This window comes from Psittacula echo (assembly GCF_963264785.1).
Source record: "Psittacula echo genome assembly, chromosome: 3".
NCBI classification, from domain to species: Eukaryota; Metazoa; Chordata; class Aves; order Psittaciformes; family Psittacidae; genus Psittacula; species Psittacula echo.
Window position 1 is genome coordinate 127,182,437 of NC_137736.1, and position 15,000 is coordinate 127,197,436.

At 61.4% G+C, this 15,000-nt stretch overlaps 1 protein-coding gene across 1 annotated transcript in view; it reads right to left on the minus strand.

Moving 5' to 3' along the window:
• PDE2A (phosphodiesterase 2A) overlaps positions 1-15,000 on the minus strand; it is a gene marked incomplete at both ends in the record, with an annotated part of 50,283 nt that overhangs the window by 14,343 nt on the left and 20,940 nt on the right. Inside the window, 2 exons of the mRNA XM_080613453.1 lie at positions 336-425; positions 12,136-12,196. Coding sequence (XP_080469579.1) covers positions 336-425; positions 12,136-12,196 — 151 coding nt within the window. The remainder of the gene's footprint in view (positions 1-335; positions 426-12,135; positions 12,197-15,000) is intronic.

Genomic DNA, 15,000 nt, shown 5'->3' on the forward strand with positions numbered 1-15,000 from the left:
CAATAGCACCAGGGCCACCAGCAGCATCCCAGGGCCATCACCAGCACCAGAGTCACCATGAGCCCAAGGGCCACCAGCACCAGGGTCATTGGTGCCACAAGGTCTTTAGGGACCCTGCATCTCCTGAGGGAGCCGGAGCTGCTCCCTCCCCTCCGTGGAGAGGTGGCCAGTGAGGAGCAGCGTCTGGCACTCAGGAAGGTGACCCCAAAAGCCAGCTTACACCTAACACAGCAACCAGGGCTCTGTCTGCTGGGGGGGACACTGAGGTGGGCTGGGGAGGACACCCCACATGGAGCTCAACCTCAATACGAGCCAGCGGAGAATCCCCCACCTACCACTGCAGGCAGCAGCGAGACCAGCGCATGGCGAAGGGAGTCCCTCAGGCCTGAGGCATCGATCACAGCCCCTAAGGTCAGCAGTGCATCCTGGGGAGAGAGCAAAGCATGGAAACAGGGCGTTAATGGGGCCTGAGGCCACGGGGACGGGCACCAGGAACCAGCTCCTCCCGTCAGTCCCCAGGAACCCCCATGGCACAGAACCTCCTTCACCCAGAGGGTGTCCAGCTCAACCAGCTCCATTCTGGGGTGAAAAGGTCTGGTTTGGGGCAATGTCCAACATGGGAAGGAGATTTGGGGTTCCCAAAAGTGGAGGAGGACACGGATGGGGCATGGGGATGGAGACGGGGGGTGGCAGGAGGTGACCCCAGCAGCTGGCTCTGTGGGATGGTGGCCCTAAAGCCACACTGATGGACACAGGAAGTGTGTCAATGGCCATGTCACTGTTGGCTCTATTCCTTCCTTGGAACACCAGGACAAGGACAGTGTTGCTACAGGAATAGGTGGAAGCTCCAAGTTCTGGTCCATAGGATTTGCTCTTCCTTCAATCCCTGTTTTCAGGCAGCTCCAGGCTCCATCCAAGCCCCAGTGCCACCCTCCGGACACTGTCCCCATCCCTGCACCCCAGGGACCCTGGCTGGGACTATCCCCGGAGCATCCTCGGACGTGGGGCCGGATCCAGGTGGGATCTTCCGTCTGAAGCCATGGACACTGGATGTTATTCCAACAGGGCCGCATCTCCAGTCACCTACTCACACTGGAGACACATGCACTGTAGAATACAGCCAGGCCTCGGTGTGCGTCCGTCCCGACGTCCCTCTGTCCCTCCATGGTGGCTCAGCATCCCTGCTGTCAGCAGCGGGAACATGGAGCAGATCCCGAGCGGGCCCCGGGATATCCGGGAGCATCAAATGCCGGTGGCATCCTCGGCATGGGGACGGACAGATGCAGCTGGATGCGGGTGATGCTTTAATAGGGCCGGGAATCCGGGTCCCACCCCGGAGAGGGGGGAAAAGCAGCGGGAGCTAAAAAAAGCCATTCCTGAGATGAGGAGAGAGCAGCGGGAGCAGGCGGGAGGGTTTGATGCATGGGGGGGCTCAGGAAGGGCATCCCGCTCATCCTGCTCATCCCGCTCCTCTTACTCATCCTACTCAATTGCTCATCCCACTCATGCCACTCATCCTGCTAGTCCTGCTCATCCCACTTGTCCCCCTTGTCCCATTCTTCCTGCTCACCCCACTCATCCCACTCACCCTGCTTGTCCCACTGGTCCCACTCATCCCACTTATCCCACTCATCCCACTAGTGCTGCTCGTCCCATTTCTCCTGCTCATCCCACACATCCACCCCATTTATCCCACTCATCCCGCTCATCCTGCTTGTCTCGCTCATCCCTCGTGTCCCACTCATCCCATTCATTCCGCTCCTCCTGCTTCCATCCCAGCTCCTGCATCCTGCAGCTATCCCATGCTGCCCACCCCTGTGGATGCTGTGGACCCATGTCTGGGGCTCTGCACCCCTTTGCTAACTGAATGCCCCGTTCATCACTGAGCGCAGCTGGAGCCTCCACCAGGACACATCCCATTTACTGCCATAAACAGGGATTCCTGACGGCCTCAGGCCGGGCTGATCCCTGAATCCCTATGCCAAGGGCAAGGTTGAGGCAATCCCAGCACAAGCACAGGCTAGGAGGGATGGGATGGAGCAGCCTGAGGAGGACCTGGGGATTCCCATCCCTGGCAGTGTTCAAGGCCAGGTTGGACACAGGGGCTTGGAGCAAGCTGCTCCAGTGGAAGGGGTCCCTGCCCGTGGCAGGGGTTGGAGCTGGAGGAGCTTTAAGGTCCCTTCATCCCAAACCATTCCATGATCCCTCCAAATTCCTCCTCCGGATGTGGAGGGGGTTCCTGCTCCACCAGGATGCAGCACGCACCCACTACATCCTTCCTCCCCAGTGGGATGCGGGAACAGCATCCATCCCCCTGCACCCCCAAACCGGGCAGGGAGCATCCCCAAGGACCAGAGGCACTGGAATTCCATCTGCATCCCTGCAAGGAGCTAATTAAGGATGCAATTAGCTTCCCAAATCCAGGCACTTCCATGAGCTGAGCTTCTTCTCCATCCCTTTGTGGACCACACTTGGGGTCCCCTATGTTTTGCTCCACACCATGACCCCCATTCAGGCACCATCCCAGTCTGGGGGCTCAACTGGGAGATGTGGGATTTGGGGGGGCTCTCCAGATCCATCCCTAGCTCCATGGACATTTAGGTGGGATCAGAGTGATGCACACACATCCCTGGCACAGTGGGATGCTCCAGTGCCTGGTGGGGAGATGTCACCCCATCCTGTCACTGGGATGTCACTGGGACTCACTGTGCTCATCACAGCCCTGGACCTATCCCATAGGATCAAACCTCTCTGTATCCACTGCTGCCTATTCCTGCTCCGCATCCCACTTCCCTGGAGGCAAAGCAATCACAGCGCTTCCCAGGAGGGCAGGGAGTGATAACAACTTCCCTGGTGCGGGGGAAGCATCTTCCCGCTGTCAGAGCAGAGCTCACACCCTCATCCCGAGATCTGCTCCATAGGATAACACCCCCTGGAAGTGGGATGCTCAGAGAGATTTGGGGTGAGATCCAAGGCTGGGTGCAAGCAGCAGCTCCTGGACCCATCCAGAACCAGGGGAAAGGGGATGTGGAATGGGGCTGGGAATCACTGACAGCTCCAGGAGCTGGGGTGCTGCATCCCTGTCCCAGCCTCCACCCCTGTCACTGTCCCATTCTCTGTCCCTGTCCCAGTCTCCATCCCTGTCATTGTTCACATCCCTGTCCCTGTCTCCATCCCTATCCCAGTCTCCATCCCTATCCCTGTCCCAGTCTCCATCCCTGTCATTGTTCACATCCCTGTCCCTGTCTCCATCCCTGTCCCAGTCCCTCTCCCAGTCTCCCTCCCTGTCCCCAGCATCCACAGGGCCACCCTGGCGCTGTTGTCACGTCTGCTCTGGCCTGGGAGGACGGGGACACTGCTCTCACTGTGCCTGACCCCAAACTGATGGCCCCACATGTGCCCCACCGACCCCCCGGTGTCCCATGGGACCCTCACTGCACAGCACAGCCCCACATGGCACAGACCCCTCGGCAAAGCCAAACCTCCGGAGTTTTCCCCATGGAAAATGGCACCTATTTATTTCCCACCTGGTTTTCCCTCCTTTTTTCCCTTAGGAGAGCGACGGCAGCATCCCAGACCCAGCCAGGGAATAGTGGGGACCCCCACACACACCTTATCCCAACCTCCTCAGTCTCCAGGGGATCCCACTGGGATGGAAAAGCATCTTTCCCAGCAGAGGGAATACACCCATAGCAAAATCATTACTTTTTCATGGAAGGATTCATTCTGGATAAGGAATTCTGGGACAAATTCGAGGACAAATCCCCCTCCTCACCATCACCACCCCCTGGATGTTTATGGAATAGAGGAATCCCATCCTGGCTTCCCCTCCAGAAAGGCTCCTCTCACGCCTGCCATGGGGAACGTGGGGATTCAGCATTCTCCTCCCTGAGTGCCTGGTCTTGGGATTCATGCTCCAGGGTGAGGGATGGGGATGGTTTTACCCCCATGGGATGATGCTTCCACTGCTCAGAGCCCCCTGGAGTGGGCAGAAGATGGGTCCAACACATTGTGGTACCCACTGGGATGCTCATCCCGCTTGGAAAACCGGGTCCTTCTCTGGGGACCTGGGCACTTGGCAGTGGAATTAGCCCCAGCAAGAGCTCGAATCCAGGATCTGCCACCCACTGGGATCCTCTTTATCCAAGGGGAAACTGAGCCACGGAACAGCCAGTGCCTGGGAGCATCCTGCTTCCAGAGGGATGCAGGGCCCCATCCTGCCTTGCAGTGGGGGACCAGGGCTGGGTATCCCTGAGGACAGGGATGCTGGGCTGATGGGAGCAGATCTGCATCCCAGATGGATCCCACCGTGGGTGCTGGCTCCAAGGGTGAGGAGGGTGCTGGCAGCAGCAGGCTCCTGCTGCATCCTTCCCTGCGCCATCCCTATGGGATCAGCAGCCCCTGATCCTGGAGGAGATGAATCATCTCCCAGATGAGCTTCCAGCCCAGCTTTGCCATAAGAGCTGCCAGGGAGTTACTGACTGGAGCTCGGGGGTGTCTGTCTCCCCATGAACCCTCATTGCTCAGCTCCTGCCTTTCCCAATGGGATTTTATCCACCTGGGAACGCGAGGGATATGATCCCAATTCATTCCCTAAGTGGATTAGTGTGTTAGCCTCCGGTGTGAGCGATCGCCTGCGGGATGGAGCTGGACATTGCTCCGTCTGGACCATTTCACTCCTGAGCTGGGAAAATCCCAAATCAGATTAAGAGCATCCGAGATGCTGAGTGTGCAGATCATTGTGTCCACAGCATCACATCCCTTCCTGGTACCCACATCCCCCACGAGCCATCCCTATCCATGGGCACACACTGCATCCCAGCAAACGGATAGGGATGCTCAAGAGCACAGGATGCAGCAAGCTGGGGTCTGGGGTAGGGACACACACACCCCCCCCCATTACCCCAGTTATTGCCTTGCCCTAAGCCCCTCTGGTGGCAGATGGAGTGGGATGGTGACCCTGAAGGAACTCATATCCCTTCTCCTTGGGTTCTTCCCATGGGATGCAGCCATGGCCTTTGAATCTCCTTATGTGTGACAGCAAAGAGCAAACCACATCTGTGACCCTGTCATCACCTATTCCTGTGTCCCCAGCTTGATCCTTGTGTCCCCAAGGTCCCAGCTTATCCCCAAACCAGGTTTGGGGCCATGGGGACAGGCAGGGACGCCAGATCCTCTCCCACGCCCAGCTCTGCCTTTCCCCATCCCTTTCTCTCATCCCATGTCCTCTTTGCAGAGGAAGATGCTGGTCCAGGACCTCCTCCACCCCCTATCCATGCAGCCACTATTGCCTCTCCTCATCCACCTCTCCAGCACCACGGTGACACCACATCCATCCCCACCCCCCAGAATCCATAGGGAATTGCCGAGGTCCCCTCGGGCCCCCAAGCTGAGCCCCAGCAGCCGGTGCCTGCCGAACCCCCCCCCCCCCCCCCCCCGCCCCAGGCGCCGCTCGGGCCAAGCACTCGCTGAGCAATCTGGTGCTGTTATAAATAGCCCCGAGCTGTGATTCATCCCTTCTCCCGCCTCTCCCGGAGCCCCCCAGGCCCTGCTCCCGTTCCCAAGGGATGATCCCCCCCTCCCTGCTCCGGTTGCATGGTCCATGGCTGCAGCGGTTAAATATAGCCCAGCCCTGGCTCTGTGTTAGCAACAGGGAGCTGGCAACGGGCCCGGTGCAGGCAGAGAGGGGAAACTGAGGCACGGGGCAGGGAGAGGCTCCTGAAGGCACCAGGTCCCACTTTGCTCTGCCATGGGATGGGTGATGCTGCTGATGTCCCTGTCACCCTGTCCCTGTGCTGATCTGGGGCCTTTCCCCAGCCCCACAGACATAATTCCCCTGGGAATCCTCTCCATAGGGGTGGGGATATGTAGGGGGCTTCCCAGATGCTGCCTCAGCTGCATTCCTGCGACACAGTCCAGGGTAGCAGAGGATGGAGAGATGGCGGGATAGAGGGGTGGAGGGAGGGAGGGACAGAGGAATGGAGGGACACAGGGGTGGGTGGGTGGATGGATGGATGGATGGATGGATGGACGGATGGATGGACGGACGGACGGATGGATGGATGGATGGACAGAGGGATGGGGGATGGAGGGATGGAGGCACAGAGGGGTGGGCAGGATGGAGGGATGGATGGACAAAGGGATGGAGGGATGGAGGAATGGACAGAGGATGGATGGACAAAGGGATGGAGGGCTGGACGGACAGAAGGACAGAGGGAGCGCCAGCTCTGCTGGGAAGCCACCCCCACCTCCCGCCTAACCATCCCGGCTCAAGGCTCTGCTTTACATCCCAAATGCCATCGCTTTAATCTAACCCGGCAGCAACAACCGTTAACCCGGGGTAGCTCCTCGATTGCCTCATCCTCCCGAGGGGTGGAACAAGCGGGAAGGGGAAGGAACCCTCCTGGGACCCTCCTCTCCTCGGGTCCCGTGGCAGGGGATGGATGCGGCAGCAGCAGGGCACGGAGCCGCCCGCATCCCGCGGCCCCAGTGCCCAGCCCGGGGCTGGGTGCGGGTGGGACGGGATGAGCCGAGTCCGGCGTCAGCCCGGACCTTGGCGCATCCTCCGCGCTCCACATTGGCTTCACCAGCGCCCGACCGGCGCCCAGGGCTGAGCGGCTGCACGGGATGCGCAAGGCACCCGGCACAAGGGACCCGGCACAAGGGACCCGGCACAAGGGACCTGACACAAGGGACCCGGCACAAGGGACCCGGCACAAGGCACCCGGCACAAGGCACCCGGCACAAGGGACCCGGCACAAGGGACCCGACACAAGGGACCCGGCACAAGGGACCCGGCACAAGGGACCCGGCACAAGGGACCCGGCACAAGGGACCTGACACAAGGGACCCGGCACAAGGCACCCGGCACAAGGCACCCGGCACAAGGGACCCGACACAAGGGACCCGGCACAAGGCACCCGGCACAAGGGACCCGGCACAAGGGACCCGGCACAAGGGACCCGGCACAAGGGACCCGGCACAGGGCACCCAGCACAAGGCCGTTTGCACAGGGAGGGCTGCACAGGGAAGGCTACACAGGGAGGATTGCAGAGGCTCCTTGCACAGGGCATCTGCATGGGTCTATTTGCAAAAGTGTGTTTGCACAAGCCCATTTCAACCAGGCCGTTTGCACAAATGGCTTGCACAGGGTGTTTGCAGAAGGTATTTACATGGGCCATTTACGAAGGCTGTTGGCACAGGACAGAGCCCAGCGAGGTCTGCATGGGCTGATATTCACAGGGCATCTGCACAAAGCCGTTTGCACGGCGCACTCTGCACAAGGCATTTGCACACTGCGTTTACACAAGGCATTTACACAGCCCCTTTGCACAAGGTATTTACACAGCCCGTTTGCATGAGGCCACTTGCACAGGGCAGTTGCCGTGGAGCATCTGCACAAGCAGCTTGCACAGACCCTTTACACAGAGCAGTTTGCACTGGGTCTTTACACAGGGTCTTTACAGGAGCAGCTTGCACAGACCCCTTACACGGAGCTGTGTGCACAAGGGTCTGCTCCCTTTGCCCGCCATCCCGTGCGGGCACCGCTGTCCCCACGCGCCACATTTCACCATTCCAACCGCAATTCCCAACCTGCTCCATCCCGGGAGGCGCTGGGGGCCGCTCCCCGGGTCATCCCCCTGCATCCCGGCCTCTGGAACGCGGCCGCACTCAAGGGCGCTTCCTGTTGATGTCCCTTTGTCGGGCGGGACAAACGCCCTGGCCCGCGGCCGCGCTCCTCAAGGATTTCCCGTCCCCAAGAACACGGCTTGGAACAGCCAAAGGAGCGGTGGGTAATGAGCGCTGGAGCGGGAAGGGGCCGGGGTCGCTCCAACGGGATGGGGAAGGAAGCTGTTAGACTGGGGGGAAATGAGTGGCAGGAGCTGATAAACGGTTGGGCAGCGTCCAAGGTGTCCTGCACCCATGGGACACCACAGGGACACCACAGGGACCCCCTCAGCCCCGTGTCTCCCAGCCCTAACCCATGTCCTTCCATAAGGAAGAGGACAAGGACTCCCTCAGCTCCATGTCACCCATCCCTAACCCATGTCCTTCCATAGGGAATGGGACAAGGACCCTGCTCAGCCCTGTATCACCCCTCACTAGTCCATGTGCTTCCATAGGGAATGGGACAAGGACCTTGCTCAGCCTATATCACCCATTCAGGGCACTGACGCCACGGGCATCCCTAGGAGGCAGCATTCCTGGAAGGTTTTCCCTGGCACACGGTACCTTCCTGTCGCCGCCAGCCACCAGCACATCCCGCCTGGGTTTTAAGGATATTCCTAGACGTTTCCTGCTGGATTATCCATGCCAAAGCTCCCCTGGCCTGGGTCTGCTCCGGAGCATCATGGCAAAGCCTCCAGGGGCTCTGGGATGCAGCCAGAGAGGGGTTTGGATGGATGGAGACAGCCCAATCCATGGGGGGACTGGGAGCAGTGGAATGGGAGACGCAGCATTCCCGTATCCCGCCTGGCACCAGCCAGCACTAATGGGATGTGTGCAGTGATTGGGGAGCTCGTTCATCAGCCTCTGATGGGATCTGGGAAAATTGAATTCCCGGCCATCTGCAGCTGGGGAAGGAATTCAATTTGGGACAATGCTCCGGGACGAGGCAGGGGCTGGCAGAGCCTTTCCTCAGGGAATTTGCTCTGGAGGCACCAGCACCTCATATATGCTCCATAGGAAAGAGGGTTTGGACATGGGATCCAGCTCTCAGGCACCGGGAAGGGGTCTGGGAATGGAGGGGGTCTCACTGCTCCAACGGGGAAACCGAGACATGGGAAGCCCAAACCCACCCATTAAATGGTTCCCTATGGATAAGGGTTACAGCACTGGAGTTTAATGGATCCAAATTCCATTTGGGAATCTGGTTTTCTAACCTCTTTGTCTATGGCTGGTCCCAAATCCATGCTCAGAGTCACAGGGATGCACCTACAGGGGTCTGCCTGAGCCAAAAAGCAGGGAGAAAATCCCTGCTCCTGCTGCCAGGGAGGATTCGCTTCTGGATTTGGCAGCATTCCGATGGAGCCAGGCTGGGAGCAGCGATTCCCTCTCCTGAGCCAAGAACAGGGAGTCTTGGAACCAGCCCTGCTCCCCATCTGCATCCCTCCATATCCACAGCGATGTGACTGCATCCAGCAAGGATGCAGCCCCATCCCACATCCATGGAGTCACCCCCAAGAGGTGCTTTGGCTCCTCATCCTGTAGGGAAGAGCATTCCCATGGATGCTCCAGCAGGGAATCAATAGAGACGTGGGTCCAGCCCTCTCCAGAGCACCTTGACCCCCACCCAGTGCCACCAGCTCCCTGCTAAATGCCTCAGTGTGGTTCCAAAGAGCCGAAGATGGATGAAATTCCTCTCTTCGAGCAAATTCCAATGGTCAGACCCCCCCCCCCCCAAGCTCCCGACCTGATGGCAGCAGCACCCAAACCACAGTTATCCCCTGCATGGGTGCAGCAGCAGCACCCAAACCCCATCTCCCCCTCCTGGGGTGCAACAAGAGCATTCCACACCCCATCCAGTCTCTATCCTCACCACGCATGTCTATCCCACCATGACCAGGTTATTCCCACATCCCAGCCCGACTTCCGCATGCCTGGAGATGCCCACAGGCCCTATGTGGCCCCATGGGGCAAGGGAGGACCAGGACCCACAGCCTGAGCCCTCCCAAATCAGTGCCACGGCACACACAGTGCCTGTATGGGGTGATGCTGCACCCACAGCCCATCACCCCTGGAGCCGCCGTGCACCCAGCGCTTTAGCCATTGGGGACCCCACAATGGGGAGCAATGGGGTGCACACACACTCCCCGATGTGGGGGTCTATCTCTGCTCCCCCAGCTCGGTGGGGTGGGGAGGAAGCCAGCTCGGCTCCGCCCCATGGAAAGAAGCGCCCGGGGCACATTGTTGAGCCGCGGCCCTTTTCCTCCCGTTTATGGCCCTGCCTGATGTGTTTGTGTCCGCGGGAGGAAGCACCGGGATGGGCGCCTGGAACACGCGTGTCCAGCTCGGATCCCGGCCCCACACATGGGAACAGAGGCAGGAGCAGCCCCACAACGCGGCACCCCAAGCCCCGCCAGCACCTCCTGTGGGGTAGAATGATGGGGGGGACACAGCATCCAAATGGGGTCCCCTCAATGTGTGGGTGCAGCGTGGACCCCCCCAGCCCTATGGCACAGTGTGCACACCCCTAAAGCCCTGGGCACACCGTGCCCGCCCCCCTCCAAGCTCCTTCCTGCTTAACCAGGCTGCCAACACGTCCTCAATTAGACTTTGATTCATGGACCAGTCAACCCATAATTGCATTGGGAGGAAGAGGAGGCACAGACATCTTCAGCCTCACCCCAGAGCGGGGTGTTTGGGGGGGCAATGACCCTCAAGCCCTATATACCCCCATAGATACCCCCAGCACCCCCATGGCTCTAGTTGGGTGCTGAGACCCCCCCCATAGGGAAAGCCGCTTTGCCCTGCCCTATAGAAGCCACCCCCTGTCCCTGTGCTAGGATGTCCCCAACCCTCGCAGGGGGCTCCGCGGACCCTGGGGCAGGGACCAGCCCCGCTCCGCTCCTTCCCCTCCGTCAGCAGCTTTCGGCTGCTTCCCGTTTCCTTCCCTTCGCTTCCCAAAGCTCCATGTCCCTGCCTCGCTCCAGCCTTGAACCTGGAGCCCCCCCGAACCTCCCATCCCAACCCCAGCCCTACGGACACGGCTCTCACCCCCCCAAACCATCGGACACCGGGATCGGGGATAGGCACAGGCGGGCGGACGGGAGCGCTCCAGGTTGGGGGCACCCCCCAAGTCACCCCCAAAATCCGGGTGCATTTGAAGGCGCAGGAGCACCAAGGACCAGAGGGGGGGCACCCTCCTGCCGCCCAATGTGGAGCTGGTGCAAAGAGGGAGATGAGGGCTCAAGCAGTGTGCGGGGGGGGGCTGGGGGGCACCCCTTCTCTCAGCACCCCCCACCTTAGGACTGGCCCCATAGGGAACACGCTGCCAGCGGAGCAGGGCAAGGGGGCACAGAGGGGACCCCAACACCCCAGCCCCGCATTCCCAGCCTCTCCCAAGCACTTCGCACCTCCAAATCCATACAACCCCCCCCAGGGATCCCTTCCCCCTTACACCCACACACACACCCCCCCCATTTCCCGGTGACCCCCCCGGGGGTGGCTCACGGTGTCGTGGAGGGTGCCCATGGCGCGGCCCCGGCTCCCGGCTCCGCGGATCCACCGGGATCGGCACCGGGATCGGGATCGGGACCGCCCGGTCCAGCCCATTTCCTCCGCCCCCCCCCCCCCCGCCTCCTTCCTCCGGGGGACACGGAGCTCTTCGTGTCCCTGAGCCCACGGGGGGGGCACACACAGACACGGCGCTTCCGTCCCCACCACGGGACCCCCCCCGGCAGCTCCGTGCCTCAGTTTCCCCATTGGGCTCTCCCGATGGGAATAGGGGTCCCGCAGCCCCCGGTCCCGCTGCAATGAACACACCGGACACCCCCACCTCGCAGTATAAACCCAGGGACCCCCAGACCCCGGTGCACCCATTCCACACGGGTCCTGTCTGGGTGGGAAGGGAGAAGGATTGGGGGTCTAGAATGAGATGGGAGGAGGTTGGAATGGGGGTCTCGGATGGAATGGGAAGCGGTCGGGATGGGGGTCTAGGGTGGGATGGGAGAAGGATTAGAGGACCTGGGTGGGGTGGGAAGGGGTTGGAATGGGGGTCATGGGTGGGAAAGGAGAAGGATTAGGGTCCCAGATGGGATGGGAGGTGGTCGGAATGGGGATCAGGGTTGGGAGGGGAGGAGGATTAGGGGCCCTGGGTGGCAACGGCGGTGAGCTGGGGGTCCCTGCTGGGAATGGAAGCAGGTCGGGGGCTCTGGATGGGATGGGAGGCATCGGGATGGAGATCCCGGTTGGGAAGGGATGAGGATAAGAGGTCCTGGGTGGGATGGGAGGCGGTCGCGATGGGGATCCGGTCCGGAAGGGCAGCGGCTCGGGGGTCTCGGGTGGGATGGGAGGAGGAGCAGGGGACCTGCTTGGGAAGGGAGTGGTCGGGATGGGGATCCGGTTGGGAAGGGAGCGTGGGGTGACCCGGGGGGGTCCCGGTGGGTTCGGGGGGGAAGTTCCCGCCGCCCCTACCTGCAGCACCTCGGAGCCGGGCGCGGCGTCCTCCGCCTTCAGGAAAACCTGCTGGCCCCGTCTGAAAAAGTGAAGGAGCGCGGTGAGGAGATGCTGGAGCCCCGGCACCATCCCGGATCCCGGCTCCGGATCCCGGATCTCGGCTCAGGTTCACGGCTCCCTCCTCCGGATCCCGGTTCCCGGCTCCCGGCTCTGGATCCTGGTTCCCAGATCCCGGTTCCCGGCTCCCGGCTCCGACCAGGGCTGAGCCCCGCCACCGCCTCCCCCCCGTCCCGCTCCGCCCCCCCCCGCCCTGCTCCGCACCGCACCCGTTGCGAGGCAGTGGCCCCGCGGGCTCCTATGGGGCTGGGGAGGGGATCTGTGAGGGGGTCCTGGGGTCCTCTATGGGGCAGATAAGTGGGACCCCCCCGTAGGGTCCCCTCCGCCCCGTTCCGTCCCCTCCCGACCGGCTCCGCATTGCACTCACTGCTGGGCAGCGGCCCCGCAGGCTCCGATGGGGATGAGGAGGGCCCTGGGTGGGGGGGTTCTGGGGTGGGGGGGTCCCCTATGGGGCAGATAAGGGGGAGCCCCCCATAGAAACCCCCCGCCCTGCTCCGCACCGCAGCTGCTGCGGGACAGCGGCTCCACGGGCTTCAATGGGGCTGGGGGGGCTTTAGGGGGGGTCGCCTATGAGGCAGATAAGGGGGACCCCCCCTAAATCCCGTGTTGAATCCTTGGTGGGGTTTGGGGCACCTTCATGAACGGGGATCACCCCTAACACCGCTCTTCCTACCCCTTCTTAGGGGCTGTTCCCTAGGATAAGGTTGGGGTCCCCCCCAATCCTCCCCAGTCGGGAACTGGAAGCTTCACCCCATTTGTAGGCAGCGATGCCCATTCCTGGCTCTGGGGTGACTCTGCTGCAGGGCTCTGTATGGAGAGACCCCTGCTTCCCTCCCATCCCTAGGGAATATCACAGAGCGCACTCCCTTCTTGGATAGGGGGACTCCTCTTTTACCCCCCATAGGGGTGCAGGAGCTGCTCACCCCCATCCTCCTATCCCCCACCATCAGTGGGAAGTGGCCCCTCCCCCATCTTTTCCCAAGGGACAAGCACCGGGATTTTGGGGGTGCTGCTCCCCCTGCATGGGCTGAGCCATAGAAGGACCCCTTGGGACCACCCCACTGCAGTGCGCATGGAGAAGAGGGGTGCTAAAAGGATGCTCCATCACCCAACATCCCCACTCCAAAGCGATGGAGCCTCAGGATGGTGTCCAGATAAGAGAGGAAGAAGAGGGATGTGCCAGCAAAGACATTTCCCTGCTGTTCCTGATCCTCTCCAGTTCCTCAGCCTCGCTTATGGATGGGGTGGGAAATCCATCGGGAGCAGGGCCCTTTGTGGTGTGCCCAGCACCTCTTTCTCCAAGGCTGTGCAATCACCCTGATGCACCGATGCTGCGTGCACAGCCACGCTATCAGACATCAGAGAATACGCGCGACCACGGGTGGATGCAGGAGCTGCAGAGGGGAAGCTTTAACCGGAGTGAATATAAAGGGCCCTGGTTTGGCCTCACATCTCGCAGGAGCCAAGGATCCTGCTGTTCTCCTGAGTGCTGAGGGGATTCGCTGGTGGCTCGTAGGGGCTCAACCCCTCGCACGTCATGGGAGGGACACTGAATCCACCAAACTCAGGCTGAGGGAGGCAGAAACATCCCTAAAGGGATGCAGGGAGAAGCTCCTCGGTGCCCTCGCCCCTGTGAGCATCCTCCACGGGGACATGGGATGACAGGGAAATGCCCCACAGAGCACCCTTGGGTGGCTCCGCCGGGGTCCCTACGGGCTTGACAGCAGCAGGGTCCTGCTGTGTGCTGCAACCAGCACCCCAGAGGCTGCAGCCTGCACCCCAAACCTGCACCCGTATGTGACACCCTGCACCTCGCACATTGCACCCCATATCCTGCTCCCTTCACCTCACATCCTGCCCCCTGCACCCTACATCCTGCACCCCTATGCCGCATCCCCCCCGCTCCGTTCGGTGCCGGGCCCATCGCGGGGGTCTTTGGGCGACGGCGGAGCCGCGGGGCCATCTAGCGGCCGTGGCGGGGGCTCCCACCGGCCGGCCCCTGCGGGGACTCGTCCTGCAAAGGGGGGTGGCACAGCGTGACGGGGACCAGCCCCGGGTGATGGCACAGGGTGATGGGCACCAGCCTTGGGTGATGGCACAGGGTGATGGGCACCAGCTTCAAGTGATGGCACAGGGTGATGGGCACCAGCCTTGGGTGATGGCACAGGGTGATGGGCACCAGCTTCAAGTGATGGCACAGGGTGATGGGGATCAGCCTCGGGTGATGGCAAAGGGTGATGGGCACCAGCTTCAAGTGATGGCACAGGGTGATGGGGACCAGCCTCGGGTGATGGCACAGGGTGATGGGAACCAGCCTTGGGTGATGGCACAGGGTGATGGGGACCATCCCTGGGTGATGGCACAGGGTGATGGGGACCAGCTCCTGGTGGTGGCACAGGGTGATGGGGACCATCCCTGGGTGATGGCACAGGGTCATGATCACCTCACTTCTGTCTTCACCCTTTGCCAAGGCTCTTCCTCCATCGCAGCCTCAGTTTCCCCACATCACTGAGCGGGAATTGCCCAGATCCAGACCCTCTGGGATTCACCTCTATGGAAAAGGGGATAGCCCCACTGACGGTTCGGGGTGCTGGGTATGAACCCCACCATTCCCACCCCATCCCAGCAATCAGGAGTCAGCTGCATGGAACCAGGTGTCATCATTCCCATTGCTGTGACCTGGGCCACAGGGACCAGATCCCCAAGATCAATCCGTAAGGTCCCCAGCTCTGAGGACCCCCCCATGAAGGTTGTCCCTGAGCATCA